This window comes from Onychostoma macrolepis, chromosome 14, assembly GCF_012432095.1.
Source record: "Onychostoma macrolepis isolate SWU-2019 chromosome 14, ASM1243209v1, whole genome shotgun sequence".
Classification (NCBI taxonomy): domain Eukaryota; kingdom Metazoa; phylum Chordata; class Actinopteri; order Cypriniformes; family Cyprinidae; genus Onychostoma; species Onychostoma macrolepis.
Genome location: NC_081168.1, coordinates 23,584,926 through 23,605,233, shown reverse-complemented (window position 1 = coordinate 23,605,233; position 20,308 = coordinate 23,584,926). Strand labels below are relative to the sequence as shown.

The 20,308-nt window shown below is 34.4% G+C and overlaps 1 protein-coding gene across 2 annotated transcripts in view; it reads right to left on the bottom strand.

Annotated features, from left to right (window-relative positions):
- Nucleotides 1-20,308, bottom strand: part of LOC131552854 (protein diaphanous homolog 1) — a 114,197-nt gene that overhangs the window by 52,682 nt on the left and 41,207 nt on the right. For both annotated transcript variants that reach the window (XM_058796986.1, XM_058796987.1), the window contains 3 exons: nucleotides 18,452-18,631; nucleotides 14,998-15,609; nucleotides 6,698-6,812 (listed from right to left, as the gene is read on the bottom strand). In XM_058796986.1, coding sequence (XP_058652969.1) covers nucleotides 6,698-6,812; nucleotides 14,998-15,609; nucleotides 18,452-18,631 — 907 coding nt within the window. The remainder of the gene's footprint in view (nucleotides 1-6,697; nucleotides 6,813-14,997; nucleotides 15,610-18,451; nucleotides 18,632-20,308) is intronic.

Here is a 20,308-nt window from a genome sequence, read left to right as displayed (position 1 = left end):
CTGTTTTATGAAGGACACATTAAGATTGAGACCCTTATAGACAAACACAGCAGACGAGTGATGTGAGGACTTGTGTGTTCCAGCAGCCCGCCAGGACCAAAACAAGAACGTATTAAGAGAATTTTATGAAGGATTTAGACATGACTGTCTTCTGGGGACAAGAAAGATGAGTACAGTATGTACCAGAACAAACCGAAAGGATGAAACTCATGAAAACATGTCCAAGTTATATCTATTTGTATGTCTGTGTGTGTCTGTGTGTGTGTGTGTGTGTGTGTGTGTGTGTATACACACACACACACAATTTTTAAATTATCAATAATCCCAAATAATAAACAAGCAATAAAACTAAATAGTTGATAAAGTTCAAAATATTTTACTAAAATCAGGTGCATAAATCAATGCATATTTATATTATTTTTAGTTTAATTTTTATTATAAGAACTTTCTGCTACTGTACCTTTAATATTTCCCAATGTTAACTTAATATGCTCTGTTATAACAGCCAAACCACTGCTCACATTCAGGATGAAGCATTTAAGACACTTGTTTCATGTAAGTAGGCTTCAATTAACATTCTACTGAGACTGGAGGTGGACGACAGCCAAACATCCTGACGACCTTTAAACATCCAACGACTTAACTACAAATGAGTGAGCAAATGAGGGTCAAGCAGGAAGGCATCGATCTAAATGCTGTGAAACTGCAGATACACGTTTAGCGTCATAAATGTTCATGCAAACAAACAGGGTTCACAAACAAATCATTTTTAACCAAGCAAAAAAGACGACAATAACAGCCTAAAAAATGTTGTGTCCCATTGCGATTCTTAGTGATTAACCATTCTGCGATTCCAACGGGTGATACTGATACCTATGGATCAGCGTGGACAATGACCAACATAATTCTTTTTTTTAATAAATGAAATGTAAATTCATGTCCCAGTCACATTTTCTTGGTTAAATAAACATTACTTACACTATCAGAAAAAAAATAAAAAAATGTTTTTTTTTTTATATTTTGACATTTACAATGTAATCAATATTCTATTTATTAAAGCCAAGCATGAATCTCATCAATTTAGTGTTTAAACATTTTACATTTCTTCCAAAATAATAACTCAACGCAGTAACAATTTAAATATTTTTTGTGAACTTCAGTTCAGCTATTCTTTTTAATAGTTAACTATTAACTATTTTTGGGAAAGCTTGGTAAATACTGGTCACAGACAGATTTACTTTAAATTTCACAAGGGTGATTACTCACTAAAAACTCACAGATCATGTTTCCAGGTCATTTCAACAGAGTGGTCATATCCAAGCGTGCGAGTAATTGACTTAGTTTTTTAATTAGTCTCGATTTGTTTAGATTTAGATTTGTGAATGTGCATGAACACAAGAGGCGATTTATCGCATGAACCAATCATAGCCGAACATAACCAGTCATATCCAATCATATCGCGATGGAGGCATTGCCTCCTCTCACATGACCTTCCCCCATTCATTTACAATTACACCCCACCAAACTCACCGCATGCTTTAGGGATCAGTTAAAACTCAACGGGCTCAGGGGAGCCGAGAGAGACGCGGACTCCGGTTGTAACTTTACCTGCTGGTGTTGCTGTTGGGCAATGTTACTTTATAAACTTTTTATATTTTGTTTTCTATGTTATATTTTGTAATACTGTTGTTTTATTTTTGTACTATGGATTTATTTTCATCCATTATTTTCAAGCGGCATATATACACACCAACTGTTAAACACTAGTATTTTACTAAAAATTATTAGAACACTAGTATTTTCACCAGCTAAAAATTATTTCAAGTAAGATCAGGTCTCTGCGTTGTCAGACTCTTTGTGCAAACAAACATCTCACTGGATTATTACAATTAATGGTAAAATGAATGCTTGGAAATGTAAACTGATATTTTATATTTCCTGACAGACACACTACAGCAAAATATAGAAATATCTGACCTAAAACCTTTTTTCAACTGGTGAAAATACTAGTGTTCTGATAATATTTTGTAAAATACTAGAGTTTCTAATAATTTAATTAATAATTCTGACATAGTGTGTAGCACAGCAACTCACAACTTTCAAAACCTGATTCAAAACTGTTTTGGGGAGTTTTTGCTTATCAGATGTTTTGTCAGCTACTGTATCTAAACACACTGTACTTCAGTGCCTCACAGCCTCGTTTTCATTCCTATTAAAAGTTAAATAAGGCACTACCCTGACTAAGGACCATCACATCTAACAATTTTTTTACTGACACAGAAAAGTTCAGTGTTTCAAACTCATTAAGGCTTTGTGTGGCTAGGAGTTGTTCATGTGCCTTTAACTCAAATACGATCTTTCTGACATGACTTGTACACACTATAATACAGTGAGATCACCAGCCAGAGCTGTGTATGTCCTCTGCTGTCACACTTGTGGCTCTGGCTTTATAACTCTAAGTGCGTCTGGACATCAGGGACTGATATGAGACGAGACCAGCCACGAGAGTGAGTGAGTGAGTGAGTGAGTGAGTGTGTGTGTGTGTGTGTGTGAGAGAGATGATAAAGTAGGTCGCAGTATACATCAGAGGAGTCGTGTGTGTGTGTGTGTGTGTGTGTGTGTGTGTGTGTGTGTGAGAGAGAGTGAGAGCAGAGGTGAGGGGCTGAAGCGGCTGCTGGGAGCCACGAACGAGATCCTGAGAGACTTGCTGGTCTCCGTGGAGACGGGAAAAGCAGGCCGCCAGCGAGACGGAGAGCAACATTAAAAGACTCGCAACAAGACACACAGAGAAAGCCAATCAATAACACACGCACAGCAAAGCCGTGAAACAAACCTCACTCGCTTTTAAATCGCAGAAATAGAGGGAAAATTGCAGGAAAATAAAACCGGCCTCCATCTGCAGACTATAAAAATGCTGCATCCATCAGTCTCTCTCTCTCTCTCTCTCTCTCTCTCTCTCTGTGTAATTGGACAGGTTCAGTCATCAAAACTCACACAGATCCTTAAAAGCGCCTCAAAATGCCTTCACAAGCAACTAGATAAATGTGATTAGGGGAGGCAATCTACATTTTTATATTTTTCAATGAAATCGAGTACTTGTGCAAAATGCATTGATGTGTTTTTCCAGGCTGTTGCTATGCGGTTCTGGGCGGTTGCTAGGTGATCTCAAGTCTGTAGATATGGTTCAGGTCTTTCAATGTGGACCTTTCTGGTCCTGCAGGTGAAAATGGTGTGTCTGATCACTTAGTAAAGCAACATGACATCTTTCCTCAACAATGCACATGATTTTATGAATCATTCATGTTGAGTTAAGTGCTGCAGTTCAATATTTATACATCGCGTCCAAACAAGGTGTGATTTTATAAAGAGGCAAGCGACATAAACCATTTATTCCATGTTAATCAAACCAAAAACTGTACTTCCACTATAAATTATCATCAAAAATGGACTGAAAAACATTGAACATTAACAAATCCCTCATAATTCACAAGCAAAACCATAGAAAACAAAGTATGCACACTCTTCGGATGCAGTGCATTGTGAGCGTGACCATAGAAACTCGTTCTCAATGTTCTGAAATGGAAAGAAATGTATAATACAGTGTTGCCACAATACTGGATTTTCTAACTTCAAGACAATAACTTGAAAAATAGCAATATTTGACACCATTTTTGATACATTAAGAGCATCAAATTTGAACATTATCTAATTAAAAATGTATTTTTGACCAAAGTATTTTCTTATTAGATGAAACTGTGCTGTCTGAGACTTTGCTTTATTTTTATTATTTCTAAGACAGAAATATATTAATATTGTATAACAGAAATTTTCCCTGATTTTTTTTTAACCGTTAAAAGTATTTCTATACCATGTTAGTAATTATTGCTGTTTTTAATAAAATAAACAGTATATACTGTATTATACACTGTTTAAAAGTTTGAGGTCAGAAATATTTTCTTTTTTGAAAGAAATTAAATCTTCTATTCAGCAAGGACACATTAAATTTATCAAAAAAGACAGATTTATAAAAATAAAATTTTTATAAAAAAAGTATTTTCTTATCAGTTAACACTTATTTTTAGGTTTGTCATTATTCTTGTAATTACAGGACAAATATATTACTATAATATAATTCCATTGTAAAAAAAAAAAAAATAACGTGCATGAATTATTGTATTGTACAGTAGTAAAATGTCATGTGCTTTGCCATCACAGGAACAAATTACATTTTAAAATATATTAAAATGGAAAACAGTAATTTTAAAATTTTAATAATATTTTATAATGTACTGTTTTTACTGTATTTTTGCCCAAATAAATGCAGCCTTGGTGAGTAGAAGAGACTTCTTTCAAAATTATTCCTAACTTTTGACTGGTAGTGAATTTAATTGAAATGCACCGACAAGCAAATGTCCAAAAATACAAAACGATTTCAGAGAGAAGAGAAAGCGAGAATTACCAATTACCAGTGTATCTACACAGTGGAAAATGTTTTGGAGAATATTTTTGATAACACTTGCTAAAAGGACCTGCCATGGGAGTTCAGTGTGAGAATGAGCCACAGTAACAAACACCCACAGAAAGAGAGAGCAGGATCATGTGCTCGAGGTCCTGTCGCATTACATCAACAATCAGTGCCGTGACCTCACTGGAGAGGTCATGGACCTGCGACCCCACCGTCAGCACACCAGAGGAGCAGAGGTCAGCGGTCAGCTCTGGCTGTCGGTGGCATGCGTTCGCTTGGCTGGAGAGAGTGAGATGACTGGAAGAAAGAGAGAGAGAGAGAGAGAAAGAAAGAGAGAGAGAGAAAGAGAGAGATACGACTGCAGCCGCCTGACAGAAGAGAACAACAGAATCCTGCTCAAGGACACACACACACACACACACACGCTCGTGTTTTACGGACAGGATCGGACAGATGGAAGATCTGAAAAGGGCAGCATTCATTTACAGTCAGATATCAGAAAAGGTTATCCTACATCAACTCAGACAGCTGGACACACACACGGCGCTCAGGTGGTCCTGAGGAAAACAGCTGCCAAAGATGACATTTCAAGGTTTCGTATTCCATATTCAAAATAGAAAACACTCTGAGTGTGTGTGTGTGTGTGAGAGAGAGAGAGAGAGATCGCGGCGGATTCATGACAACATCACACTCTTTGAAGGTCATTTGCTGAAGGGCGAAGCCACATACACAGAACTAAAAACCTCACACACACACACAAACACACACACCTTGTTAAAGTCGACAGTGCTGTATATCGTATCAGATATAAATATGCAGTGAAACTGTAAAGGCCAGTCATAGAGGACAAAGAGCAGGTGGCACGAAACATACACACACACACCTGACACTTGCTTCTTGCTCATTTCTAATTCATGAGGGGCTTTTGCATACAGTCACCGAAAATATGACATCCGGGCGAATCTCATGAAACCCTTCAAGATCATGTGCAGGTCATATTTCACCCCAAAATATCAAGAATACTAATTTGCTGAAAGAAGAGGCTACTTTTAGGGCCATTAAGATTATTTGCACTGTTATGTTTGTACTGTGTAATAGTCCGGGATTTCATTTTTTTTTTTTTTTTCATTATTTTAGAGCTTTGGTGTGCTGACTTTTTTTTCTGTTTTCCAATTAATTAATTATCAATTATCAATTTATATTGTACTGCATAATTGATATGCAGTATATCACAGAAATTCAAATGCATTTATAAATTAGGGTGCCAATTATTGCTGATTTTAATAAAAAAAAGAAAACAATGGATCAATAAATAAATATCCAACTAAATAATAATCAACAATCCACAAAATTTCTCTAAATACTATAAAATTGTTCTCCAAATACCAAGAAATAAACAAGAAGCCAGTGTTAAAGTATTATTTATAATAATATATAAACAAAAGGTTTTTTTTAATATTACTATATTTGTGTCGTTTCATTTGTGTTGTAATTTTAGTACTTCAACTTATTTTATTTCAGTTTAATTTCTTCAGTTTTAGATTTTTATTCTAATATTTAATATAAAACAATAATAACAAACCAAATAATAAACAATAATAGTCAATAATTTTTTTTTACAAAATTACCTGAATATGGTAATGGTAACTGAGAATGACAATTAAAAAAAGGCATTTTGAGAGAACAATGTACTTGACTGTAATGCAATAAATCTTAATAGTCATAAATCGGCTTCATTTTCTTTGTTTAACAGTTGTTGCTGTTTTTCTTTTAGTTTTGGGGTGAATTGTGGACACATTTTCATGACATTCACCCTCTCCTTCAGTAAACACACGCGCACACACACACACACACACACACACACACACACACACACACGTGTCTCTGTCATCAAACTCAGCACTGGTCCTGATGTTGTGCTCTACACTGAGATGACGCTCATCTCTTTCATATCCCTGTATTCTGTCATCCATGTTTGGCCCAGTGTCTCAGAATGAGTGTCTCAGCGGACACACGCACACACACACACACACACACACACACACACATACACATATATACACACACACACACACACACACACACACAGAGATGCGCAAGCGCAGAGCAAGGGCCGTCTCTTACCTTTAGAGGCTGTGTTGAGTAAGACAGAGGAGAGAGAGAGACAGGTTTAATGCGTGATGGTGTGTGATGGTGTGTGTGAAGTGACTGGAGGATGGCTGATCTACTCACTCTTGGTCTGGGTGGAGAAGGTCAGGGTGAGTTTGGCAAACAGCTCCTTGTTCTCAAAGCGCTCCTCTTTCGTTTTCACCCAGAAACTGCCTTCAGACAGATCCTCCGGTGCGATCTACAACATACAACACTCATCAACACCTTCATCCCTCTATATTTACATCCATCCATCTCTTTCATATATCAATCATTCAATCAACACCTGTGATCCATCAATCCATGTGTCCATGCATCCATCCAAATCATATATAACATTCACCTATTTGTTTAACCATCCATCTTAAAACATTATTTTTCTCCAAATGTCAAGAAATAGAGGACAAGAAACCTGTTAAGAATTATTTCTATACTATTACAGTATTTTATAATGGTATAAGTAACATTTTAGTTTAGGGACCAATTCTCACCATTAACTAGTGGCTTATTAGCATGCATATTACTAGCATATTGGCTGTTTATTAGTACTGATAAAGCATGTAACTTATGCTGCATGACCATATTTTAAATCCCTTCATCTTTCCCAATGCCTAAACTTAACAACTGCCTTACTATTAATAAGCAGCAAATTAGGAGTTTATTGAAGAGAAAGTCAGTAGTTAATAGTGAGAATTTTCCCCAAACTAAAGTGACCATAGTATTTAATAATAATAATAATAATAATAATAATAATAATAATAATACACAAAATTATCTATTAGTATTTTGAATTAGCTGAATTACCCATTTTTAAAGTTGTAATTTTATTTTCTAAAATAGTATCTGATGTTTTTTCTTTTTGTATTTTTCTTTAATTTGTTTTTGTAAAATTTAAGCTATTTAATTATTTCAATTTATTTTGTTTATTTTAGAATTTGAATTTAAGTTTTAAGTTTTTAATATTTCTGTTGTGTGCTTGTGCCATTTTTATGTACTGTATCTATATCCATCTACTTCTATCCATCCAAATCTATCCATCTATCTATCCATCCATCCATCTATACCTTTAATTTATTTTAATTTAATTTAAATTCTCATTTTCTTTGAACATTTCTAACAAAGTAGTTTTTTTTTTTAAATTAATTTTATTTCAGCTTTATTTCAATAAAACTATTTTTATTACCTTTAGTTGGCAATAACAACACTGCAAGAGACACTATAAATCAAACAAAATTCTTCATCTGCATAAGATCAAACCCCACAAATAGCAATATTTGATTGGTTGAGTCACATTTTCAGCTGTTGTAATTGGCCGATACACACAAACACCTGTGATGCACATCAGTTGAGCTCGGTTTTAATGCAGAATGCTGTTTCACAACCATAAACATCGTACACTTAAGCTAACGACACATGATGAAGGAATTGCTTTGCATGATTATTGTTAATAGATTTATGCAGTGACACTGTGCCTAACAACATCCCGTCCAGTCTGCTTATTGCTTTAGCGCGCCCCTGGTATCAGGACAATATCATTAAGCAGATGCCGCTGATACGATCATACGGTTCAAATACGTTTCTCCTTCATTTATAGATGCTGCACTGACTAATGGACCGTAGTTTGTGATTCTGGAGTCCGGGGCTTTACTTCACCCCATTGGAGAAGATGAAACGCCACCGAGCACTCTCTCACAGTCTCAACTCATAACCTCATTTACACAGAAGAAAAACGCTGCAAGTCTTGGGAGTAAAATGAGTTTAACAGCAGTGAACAGGCTGTCAGGATATGAGCGCTGCTCCTCTGACTAACCGCCTTCAGACACCAACCAAAGACAGAATGAGAAATGTAGAACACGGATTAGAGGAAGACAGAATATGATAATAGACAGAGAAGAAAAGAGGGTGAAACTCATTAAAACGGATCCCGATTTTACACACAAAGGAGAGAAAGGCGACACTGTCCCAATGCACGCTGGGACGGCCAGACAAAAAAACACTCGCTGCCTCTGTAATTCTCTCTTTCTCTGGCTGTTAATGCACATCGCGCAAACCTTTCTAACGTCCATCATTCTGTCTTTCATGGTCCTGTGGCTCTGTTATCTAATACGGCTAAGCCATATAGTGGAAAAAAATGAGTCATAGTTTTTTAAATATAAATATATCTTGATTTATGCATGTAGGCTACTTTTCAAAAGTTTTCAAAGGTTTTTGTGAAAGAAATTAATACTTTTATTTAACAAAGATGCATTAAATTTATAACGCTACAAAAGATTTCTATTTCAAGTAAATGTTCTTTTGAACTTTCTACTCAAAGAATCCTGAAAAATAAATTGCATCACTATTTCTATAAAAAAATAAAAAAATAAATAATAAATAAATGAAGCAGCAACTGTTTTCAACACTAATAATAATCAGAAATGTTTCTTGAGCAGCAAATCAGCATATTAGAATGATTTCTGAAGGATCATGTGACACTGAAAACTAGAGTAATGATAAATTACATAATAGAAAACATGCATTTTAAACAGTAATAATATTTCAGTGTTTGATCAATTAAAGCCTTGGAGAGCATAAGAGACTTATTTAAAAATAAAATAATCTTCCCAAACTAAAACTTTTGAACAGTAGTGTATTTGAAATGGACTAAAATGTGTTTTTTTCCCCAATTAGAGCAATAATTATTTCAACCAACAGCCACTGCAGTCAATTAGATTCAAAATTATTAATGCATGAAGGAAAATGCTGTAAAAAAACACTTTTAGATTTAATGAACAAGAAAGAATATTTAATCTATTTCATTTATATGCACCTTAACAACAGCAAAGAAACAGAAGTATTATTAACTATGAATGAGAGTTTTGAATGATTAATTGAAACGGATGAATCAATGAAAGGGAATCAATCACGGAGATGAATTAAATGAACTAATTCTTGGAGTCTAAAGTTCTAAGCTGCTGTAAAAAATATATTTGTCGCTTTCATATTACAGCAGCACGACAGAGACGTGTATAAATGAATCTTTATGAAAACTTAAATGTATTATTGCAATATTTACAATGGTACTTCATTTTATAACCAGTGTTAATTTTGGCAGGCCTTTTTGATTTAGTCTTAGTCTTCATCTTGAGATGAAAATGCTTAATAGTCTTAGTCACATTTTAGCCATTTGAGTCTTTCAGTTTTAGTCGACAAAAAGTCATTGCATTTTTATCAACTTTTAGTCATTACTTTTAGTCAAACTGCAGTTACCAGCATTTATTTTGGTAGCTATAGTCTTCAAACAAAAATAGTCATTAATTCTTCTCTCTTTATACCAAATCAATTAAGCTTCTGAGAAATTTGAATCAAGGATTGAATTTGGGAAAAACTGGAATAAATTTTAATTTTTTTGGTAGATACACAAATTAAACTCATTTTTCAGATACAGTAGGTTTACTTAAGTATTAGTGCTGTCAATCGATTAAATTTAAAATCGCGTTAATCACAGTCATGGACTGTGATTAATCATGATTAATCACAAATTTAAAATACTAGGATTTACCTGTAAATGTGTTGAAATAAAGAAATGCATGACAAACTAGTTTAAGGAAACAGAACCTTTCACACTTCCGCCAGGTATGAGACATAATCCTTATTATTCTTTTATCATTATTCTTTTGTTTTTATTCAGCCATTATCAGCCTTTAAACTGGCAATAAAACGTTTACCAAGCCACATCGCTTCAGTCCCAGTATACATTTACCCAACTATTATCAAAAGTATTTCTAAATAATTACAACAAAACATTCTTGCGACCTTACGTGAAGTATTACGACAAAATGCATTATGAAGAAGAATTGGACGTGTTCTGCAGCTGCATAGAGCTAATATTAGCATCATGCTACATAAGACAATTTATGATATTAATAGTGCACTTTTACTGAGAACTCACTTCAAACCACCATCGAGTGTTTGTAATAACTTCCTTTTACGATCACGTGTGGAATTTGGTCGTTTACCGTTGTTAAAATTACACTATTTATAACCTTTTATATCGCTGCACAAATTAGCATTTCAGATGTACACAATTCAAGAAAATCACATACAAACCATATCTATCGTAATAATAATGTTTATTATCTTATATAATCTATAGTGACTGTTGTCATGTTTATTTCTGCTGTGTAAAAGCCTTAACATGTATGCTCTGCTGAAACTCACGTTGTTTGTGATGTTACAACCGCCTCTCCGTTCATAAGTTGCCAGGGATACATTCCGAGTATAATACACATTAGTAAAAGGATCTATTTTCATTTTTATTGGTCTATATACACCTTGGACGGCCGTGGTACATTATAAAAGTAGCCCAAAAAAACGCAACCCACGGCTCCAATTTTTCCCGCGACTGTTTTTTTCAAAATAGCCTACTTGTGCCGTTACCCTGGCAACACTGGTGCTGTACCCTCATCACACAATGATAGATAACCTTCCGCGCTGCGATGACGGGAAGAAGTGGGGGTCAAACCTTACCAAACGATTAATTTGCGTTAAAAAAAAATATTAATATCCCTATTGACATCCCTATTAAGTATACATTTATTTAACATCTTTTGTTGGTTAACATTAATGACACAGATAGGTATTTAATTAGGAATGCTGTCCATTTAGGACGGATGCATGTAATACTGACACACATTCAGTTTTCACCCACCTGTTTATGTTCACTTAAGCCAAAACCATAACCGTTTTTACGTGAGATACTCTACACCAGGGGTGCCCAATCCTGCTCCTGGCGATCGACTGTCCTGCAAAGTTCAGCTCCAACTCTAATCAAACACAACTGAAACAACTAATTAAGGTCTTCAGGATTGCTTGAAAATTAAAAGGCAGGTGTGTTTGATTAGAGTTGGAGCAGAACTTTGCAGGACAGTCAATCGCCAGGAGCAGAGCGTGCGCGAGAGAGAACACTTCTATCAGCATGATTCCGCCTATACCCGCCTTCACTAACTTCAAGTTAATCGACAACGAATTGTGACTCCTGGGAAAAACGGGACGTTTGGTCACTCAGTCCCTAACCCTTCAGGTGCTGAGGCCATTGTTTCAGATCATTAGTTGGCGTTTTGGTAGCCTATCCATCCACTGCAGCTGCCATACTGAGACTAGATATGCAAACGCCCCTCATCTGATTGCAATCCAATGACAGGACGCACATTTTGAAAGACGAGACAGTTAACTTAGCCTAGGATGTATTTTGAATGTCGGTAGTCCTCAAATAACATTCTAGTCCCATCTCGTCTTGTTAACAAAGACGCAGCATAAATTTCGTCATAGTTTTTATCATCAGATATTAGTTTTAGCTCGTCAACGTCTCGTCTTAGTCACAGAAAAAAGGTTCCTTAACGAACATTTTTCGTCGTCGTCTTCACTGACGAAATTAACACTGCTTATAACCAGTGTTACTACAGTATCATTGAGATATTAATATAGTTTATATAAATATTCTGAATTTTAATTTGCGTGGTTATATAATTTTTTATTACTCTTTGTTCTTATATTTGTAAATATATTTAATTAATTAATTAAATTGTATCAATTAAGAAATTATTAATTTCAATTTGTTTAGTAATTTATTAATTACTAGTTTTTATTCATATTTAAAATGCATTATCTTATTTTCTGTTCTGGTTATTGTACATTTTTAGTCATTTTGTTGTGTGGTTGTGTGGTTTTTCACTGATCTAAAATAGAAAACATTATATATATAGATCAGTGTTTATTTTTTTAATTAATTTTATTTCAGTTATAATTTTAGTTTAGTACATGAATTGTACAAAATGCTAAATGTTGCTTTGCCAACTACCTGAAATACACACAAAAACAAACTTATTTTATTTCACTAAGTGTTTTTTTCATCTTTGTTCTTATTTCAAGATTGAATTTATTTTTATTTCAGTTTTATAATTTCAGTATTTGAACTTAAACATTAAGTGAAAAAAAAAATATTTTAAGTTTGAAGTTATTTTATTTCAAGTAATCAAAATGTTTTTATATATAATAACCCTGCTTATAACACTGCCAAGCCAAAGTCATATGGAAACTATTAAGCACTCAAGAACAATGCATTGCAATGACGAAGCATCTGTGAATGTTTAACATTCACAGTCAGTCAGAGAGCGTCTTAAATGACTGTCACTATGTAAGTGCAGCATCTCTCACCTCCATTTCCACTGAAATGTGAAAAGAAACATAAATCTGAAAGGAGAGGACGAGAATAAGATATATAAGGGGAAAGCGGAGGAGGCAAAAAGAGGTTAGGACACGGAGACAAGGTACAACCTCTAATGATACAGCAGCATCTAATTACCCTGAGAAAGAGAGAGAGAGAGAGAGAGAGAGAGAGAGAGTGTGTCAGGGGTGGCGTGAGATAACAAGACTAGTCTGAGAGGATGAGAGGAAAGCGAAAAAAATGTTAATTTAAATTACAAAAGAATGCTGTCCTTTCTACCAGCAATTTAATTATCTTTCAGAGACAGTCAAAAGACACAGGCTTATTAAAAAGCTATTTCACTGACATCCTCAAAGAGCTCTAACCACTGAGACTCTAAACACTCATGAATTCCACTGAAGCCATTAAAGAGTAGCTTTAGGCTAAAAGGAGACAGGACCGTTTTGATGTTTTTACTCTTGTGGAGGGCGAGGAAAAGCCAGAGATGGAAAGAAAGAGAAAGAGAGAGATCAGAGGAGGAGAGGAGCGTGTTCATGATCAACAGCTCATCGTCACACGTGTCACTTCCTCTCCAAGTGGGCGACATACGGTTGAAACTACGGCTATGCTGACACACACACAAAAAAATCTTCTTTATCAGTACTTTTGTCTTGGTTTCCATATCTAAACCAAGATCAGTTTACTTGAGAAGCATTCGTAAGTCTTGCTTTTAGAGAATGCATTAGAGAATATATCGTATATATTGTGTTGCACTGAAAGTTGCATGAAGTTTGTATTTTTATTATGAAAGTTTTTTTTGTATTTTTATATACAAAAACAATAGAAAAACAGCAGAATGTAAAAACTGATCTCGATTGGGGTTTAAAATTGTTATGAAAGCAATCCAGCCAAATGTGCAATAATTAACCACTCTTGATTTGCCTGTAATGTATTTCACAATGCTGTCTATTTCCACCAAAAATCTTGTGCAATGCATCTATGGTCAGTGTTATTTTAGTATCACTGATATACTATTATAGTTTCTGTTAATATTTGAGTTAGACTTTATTTTTCTATTTTAGGTTTAGGTCAAGTTTGACTGATTTTGTTGTGTATTAACAACAATGCTTTTTAAAACGTCTATATAGTTTAATTAAATTAAAGTTAATCATTTAGCTTAAGCTAAGAGAAATGAGATATGTCAGTTGAGAAATGATAACTGTTGCCTTGACAAGTAGCTAAAATAAAATAAGTTCACTTCCATTTTATTTCAAATAGTTAATGTTTTAGTTCAAGTAATATTTTTATAGTTTTAGTTAACACTATTCTCTGTAATGCATTTTTGTTATTAAAACCAAAAAGGTCAAACATTTTTGCACCTTTCACCTCTAGAATCATTATCCAAACAGCTACTATTTCTCTATAGACGTTAGACTAATAGCTCATGCTGATGAGGCAAGTGTATATCTTATTTTCAGAGAATATATCAAATTAAGTTTATTTTTCTTACCCCATTGGCAAACCATTTTTTCTCCTTGTTTTAAGTATAAAATCTAATAATTTTATTTGAAATAAAAATTTGCTAAATAAATAAATAAAAATATTAAATGGCTGAATTTAATATTTAGTTAGATTTATGTTTAAAACAAACAATTCTTTGCCAATACCATTTATGTTAATATTATAATATACTAATTTAAGTGTGTGATGCTGATGAGACCATGGCAAGTCTTATTTTCAGAGAATAATTTTATTTTTCTTACTCCATTGGCAAACCATTTTATTTTTTCTTGTTTTAAGTAGAAATCAAAAATGAATTTATTAAAATAAATGAATAAACCATTAAATTAACTTTATTTAATTTAGGTAGGTATACGTTAAAAAAAAAAAACTATTTGCCAATACGATTTATAAAATATTAATAATATAATTTATTTATGTGTTTAATTGGAATATACATTAATTTACTTATCACTATTTTTATGTAGCTTTTGAATCACTTTTTGATGTGATTTATTCTATAAGTGTGCCAAGCCCGACTGTTTTTCATTTTTGTGCCCTTCTCCTCTAGAATCATTACCTAGTTTGAGCATTAAACAGCTGCAGCTAGTTCTCTAATGGTCATTAAACTAATAGTGATGCTGATGAGGAACATGTGCTGGTATTTATAGGAGGTGCAGACATGTGGGAACATACACACCTTGCTCCAGTTGGCTCTCTTCAGCTGCACCTCAGGTTGGTAGTCTTTCTTAGGCTGGAGGCCGAAGGGCAGCTGAGGAACAGGAGGCGCCCATCCACCAAACCCGCCTGGAGGGGGCGGAGGCATCCCAGGACCGCCCATTGGAGGAGGTGGAGGAGGCATACCGGGCATCCCAGGTGGAGGAGGCGGAGGTGGTGGCATACCAGGTGCCCAAGGTAAAGGAGGAGGCGGAGGCGGCATTCCAGGTGCACCTGGTAAAGGCGGTGGAGGAGGCGGCATTCCAGGTGCACCTGGTAAAGGCGGAGGAGGTGGGGGTGGTGGCATACCGGGTGCCCCGGGAAGAGGTGGAGGTGGAGGTGGAGGCGGCAGACCAGCTGCTCCAGGTAACGGAGGTGGTGGAGGGGGCGGAGGCATGCCAGGTGCTCCAGGCAGAGGTGGAGGCGGCGGCGGCGGTATGACCGTCTGTCCTGGTGGAGGAGGGAGGCAGGCTTCACCAGGACGAGGTGGAGGTGGCACTGAGGAAGCTGATTGGCTGGGGGGCAGAGCCACAGGCACATGTACAGTGATGACCTTCGCTTTGGCTTCTTTGAGATCTTTTGAGAGCTTCTCAATCTGAGAACCAGAAGAAACAAAGAGGTGCTCATGAACTTTGATTAAGAACGACACTTTGAAGCCTGTTATTGCCATAGAATTAAAAAAATTTAAAAGTGCAAATCACGATATAAACTCGCAATTCTAAAAATAAAAATCATAATTGCAAAATATAAACTCAGAATTGCAAGATGAAAAGAATTTTGACACTCACAATTTCAAGTTTATATCTCACAATTCAGTTTTTTCTCTCTCAAATTACATTTTACATTTCACAATTTTTATTAAAAAAAAAATAAAATAAAAAAATAATATTTATATATATTTGCAACTTTTTTATTAATTGTGACCTTTTTCTCTCACAACTGCAAATGTATATCTTATGACTTGACGTAAAAAAAAAAACTCAATTAACTTAATCTTTTAAACTTTATCATAGTGGAACCAGGCTTCCATGTAAAACAGCTCATGCCCTTTTACTTAAAATAAATAAATAAATAAAAATAAAATAATTCAATGCTCAATATTAAATCAATGGATTGGAGATTTATTTAGAACCTATATAGACATTATAATAATATAATATAATAAACACAGAGCTGCAAATAACAATTATTTTGATAATTTTATTTAAATGATTTCCTCCAATAATAAAACAAATTTGATAAGTGATGTTATTTCCTGTATTTTTTTTATTTGATTTATTTTTTGTGTTCCACTGAAATTTACATTACCTTTCTCATTTTTATTCTGTAGTTTTTGAACTTCCATTTCCATTAAAACATTTATTAGCATCAATTTAGCATGTTTTTTGACAAAATAATATAAGTCAATCATCTCGATATAAACAAATTTTACACTATAACAGTGAAAAGAGATTAAATTATCAAATGCAAACTTTTAATTTTAATTAAATAAAATACTTAAATGGATAAACATTTCTTTAGAGGAAGATATAATACAACAATACAAAACTTTACAATACATTGTATTAAATATATCAACTATTTTTATAATTATTTTGATTATTCTATTAAATGATCGATTGGATAAAGAATAAAGCCATTGGATAAAGTCATGTTATTTTTGTTGCGTTCCAATAGATAATTTTTAATCTGTAGTTTCATGTATCTACAGTCTTGGATTATTTGACATATTTTGAGAAAATAGGGAACACATGTAGAGGCACTTAAGAACATTAAAAATACTTTTTTTAAAAAAAAAATATATAAGAGTCAATTTTTTCTGTAACGATTCTTACACCATAATTTGGGATTAGGAATGTGTCAATATCACTATTTATTTAAGTTTGGCGTGTAATTTAGGTTATCAATAAAATTGTGACAATCATGAACACCACAGCATGGGAGGCATTGCTCACGATTTCAGCATAAAACGTAAAAATCTAGTTAACTGATGGAGGGAGAGACAGACAGAAGAAGGTCAGGCCAGAGTTGGAAGCACATGAGGGAGTGTCTAAATTCATGTCTAATTAGCAGCATAATTTATTTACCCAGAACTTGGCAGAACTCATTAAAAATGACCAGCCTGCTAATGTCACATCAGAGAAAGAGAATCTGAAGTAGTTCACGGGGTTCTAGCTCAACTTTCTGATGCTTGTTTATCTGTAGGTGACGGGTTGGTTGAGCTCAGCAACTTCTCTCCGACTGTATGTGGATGGACAGATGGAGCGTCCAAACATCTGAACTTCTGCTGACGGCTGCGCTTCATCTCTTTCCACTGTAATTATCTGTAGCGCCTCTGTGTTTGTTAGATAACCCACAAACATCAGTTCTGTCCTTCCTGTTCTATTAATATCTCTCCTTCTCTCACATTTGTTTACTCTCTCTTCTCCGTTCATACTTCTCTCTAGTCTCACAGAAACACAATCTGGTCGACTTTGCAGTTTATTCTGGTCAAGAACTGCCCACTTATTTATAGAGGAACAGACAGTCTCGTCTGGGTGCGCTACTGGAAAATGTGTGCTGAATTTGGTTTTGGATTTATTGAAGCAGTCTGGTACTTTAAAATCCTACGTATTTTGCCATACTGCAGCTTTCTTAATATGTGGTGTCTTGTTTTACAGACACATTTAAGAAGAAAAATAACTTAGGATACTGACACGTTTTCTGATAAAACTGACAAAAAAATGAGTTTAAAACAATTAAAAACTTTAATAATGTTTTAAAAAATTAAATACAGAAAATATCATGACTATCCGATTAGTTGATTAACAGAATAAATATATGTATATTTTTACTTAAGACTTATCTTAAGTCATTTTGTTAAATGTATGGATTTGCTATGTTGTTCTTAAAATTTTTTTTTTTTAAATATGAAAAAAAAAAATCTTAATACTGTAGTAAATGTGGTGTGCCAATTATAAAATAAAATAAAAACCCCTTCTACAGTTATTTTTACACACCTAATCTTACTTCGTAATTACAGAAAAAAAGGTTAACGCTGTTGGAAAGCCAGAGAAATTCTACTGTGATTTTTTTTTTTTGCTATTGAAGCAATTGGAAAAGCTTAAAATATAATTATATATATATATATATATATATATATATATATATATATATATATATATATATATATATATATATATATATATATATATATATATATATATATATATATAGTAACTTCCGTTTCTGCTTCTGAAAATCCCAGAAATGTGAAGAGTCCCCATTGTTTTTAAACAAATTAAACAACCAGTAAGTCCTGCCCTAAACTCACGCCATTGGCTGAGCCAAGGTTAGAGTATGTTGGTCCATTTATCCAAAGCTGGTAATGCAGAAATGACACTTTTCTCCTCTAAATGACATCATTTCCTGCGGGTGTGATGCTACAGTGCTGGTACCTTCTCTTTGAGTTGGTTGATTTCTGACTCCAGGCTCTGGTTCTCTTTCTCCTGGTCATTCTTGTCTTTCCCCAGCTTCTCTTTCTCAGAGCTCAGATCCATAACCTTCTGCTCATAATCGGCCTCCATCTTCTTCAGCTCCACCTGCAGCTCGTGACGGGCCGTCAACTCTGCGTCCAGCTGCACATGTGTGTAGAAAGGTCACAACACACATTTATGGCAAATAAAAGTTAAGTGAAAACCTTTTGAATGGTTTGAGATCTGTACATTTATGTTTGTGAAAGAAGTCTCTTCTGCTCACCAAGACTACATTTATTTGATTAAATAAATGTAGTCTTGGTGAGCAGAAGAAAACTGTTATTTTGAATTGTAATAATATTTCACAATATTACTGTTTTACTGTTTCAGTAAAAACAGTAATATTGTGAAATATTATTACAATTCAAAATAAGAGTTTTCTGTGTGAATACATTGTAAAATGTAATTAATTCCTGTGATGTAAAGCTGAATTTTCAGCATCATAACTCCAGTGTTACTTGATCCTTCAGAAATCAGTCTAATATGCTGATTTGCTGCTCAAGGAACATTTCTTATTATTATCAATGTTGAAAACTTAATATTGAGCACTGAACTTTGATTTATGTTTTTTAAGTGGACTAAAGTTCAGTTTATGGTTTTTTTTTCATGCTACTGACACCAAAATTTTGAACAGTAGTGTATATACTGTATAGGGAACTTAAAAATAAATATGCTAAAAATATTTCAAACCGCAATATGCTACAGCACATCATATGATCTCATTACACTGCATGTATAATTCTGTGCGTGTCATCCAGAAGGTCAAGCGCAACGCATTCAGAATCTCAAGCAGGACAGAGTGTTTATATACTGTGCAGAGCATATACTGCAAAAATAGTATGAATCTTCATTTGACCAAAGTGATATATTGTGTTATCAATAAACTCTCAGGTGACCCGTGTTTACACAGTGACCCTCAGTTTATCACTATAAAGGTGGATTGTTGTTGTTGTCAGCGCAGGCGACTCAGAGGACAGATTCAAGAACAAATCTGAGCCCAAATGGAGCCTCTGTGGATTTTAGTATTCACCTCACAAACTTCCACAAAATCTGTCCTTCTGCCTCACACAGACCGACGTTGACAATTTCCGGTGACATTGACGGCGGGTGTTTGCAAGCCAGACATGCAATTACGTGACAGCAGCGGAAATGGAAGGGTCACATGCACGCACGCACACACACACTTTCTCCATGTGTTAGTAATGAGAGTCGTTTGCTGTCGCTCTTCTGACGACACACTACTATTACTCTGAATTAGAAAGGGAAGGAGGGGAAGAGAGAGGAAGAGTAAACACTCGCCTGACAAGCACGATAGTACACACTCACACAAATGCATAAGTAAAGCAGAGAGTATTGCAGTTTACACTTTATTTGAGCTCTGACAAACAAACACACACACACAGAGAAAGAAGGGTAAATCTCAGGAAACTTGTGTCAAGGTCACGTTGCACACCCCAAAAAAAACAAAAAACATTTTGCTTAAAAAAATCTTTGTTTATTAAAGATTCATTGATTCATAAGAGATTTAAACATTTAGTATTTTTATTTGCTGCACTGCCTTTCAGCTTATAAGTGTCAAAATGTCAAATTGTATATGCGCGTGTGTGTGTGTGTGTGTGTGTATGCATATTATATATATATATATAAAAAATGTAATTATTTCATATTGAGAACTTAAATGCCTGATTGTCGTGAAAATAAAAATAAATTCATTTTCATTGCTATAATGTAAAAAAAAAAAAAAAAAAAAAATTCATCGGTAACGTGTACATAATTGCA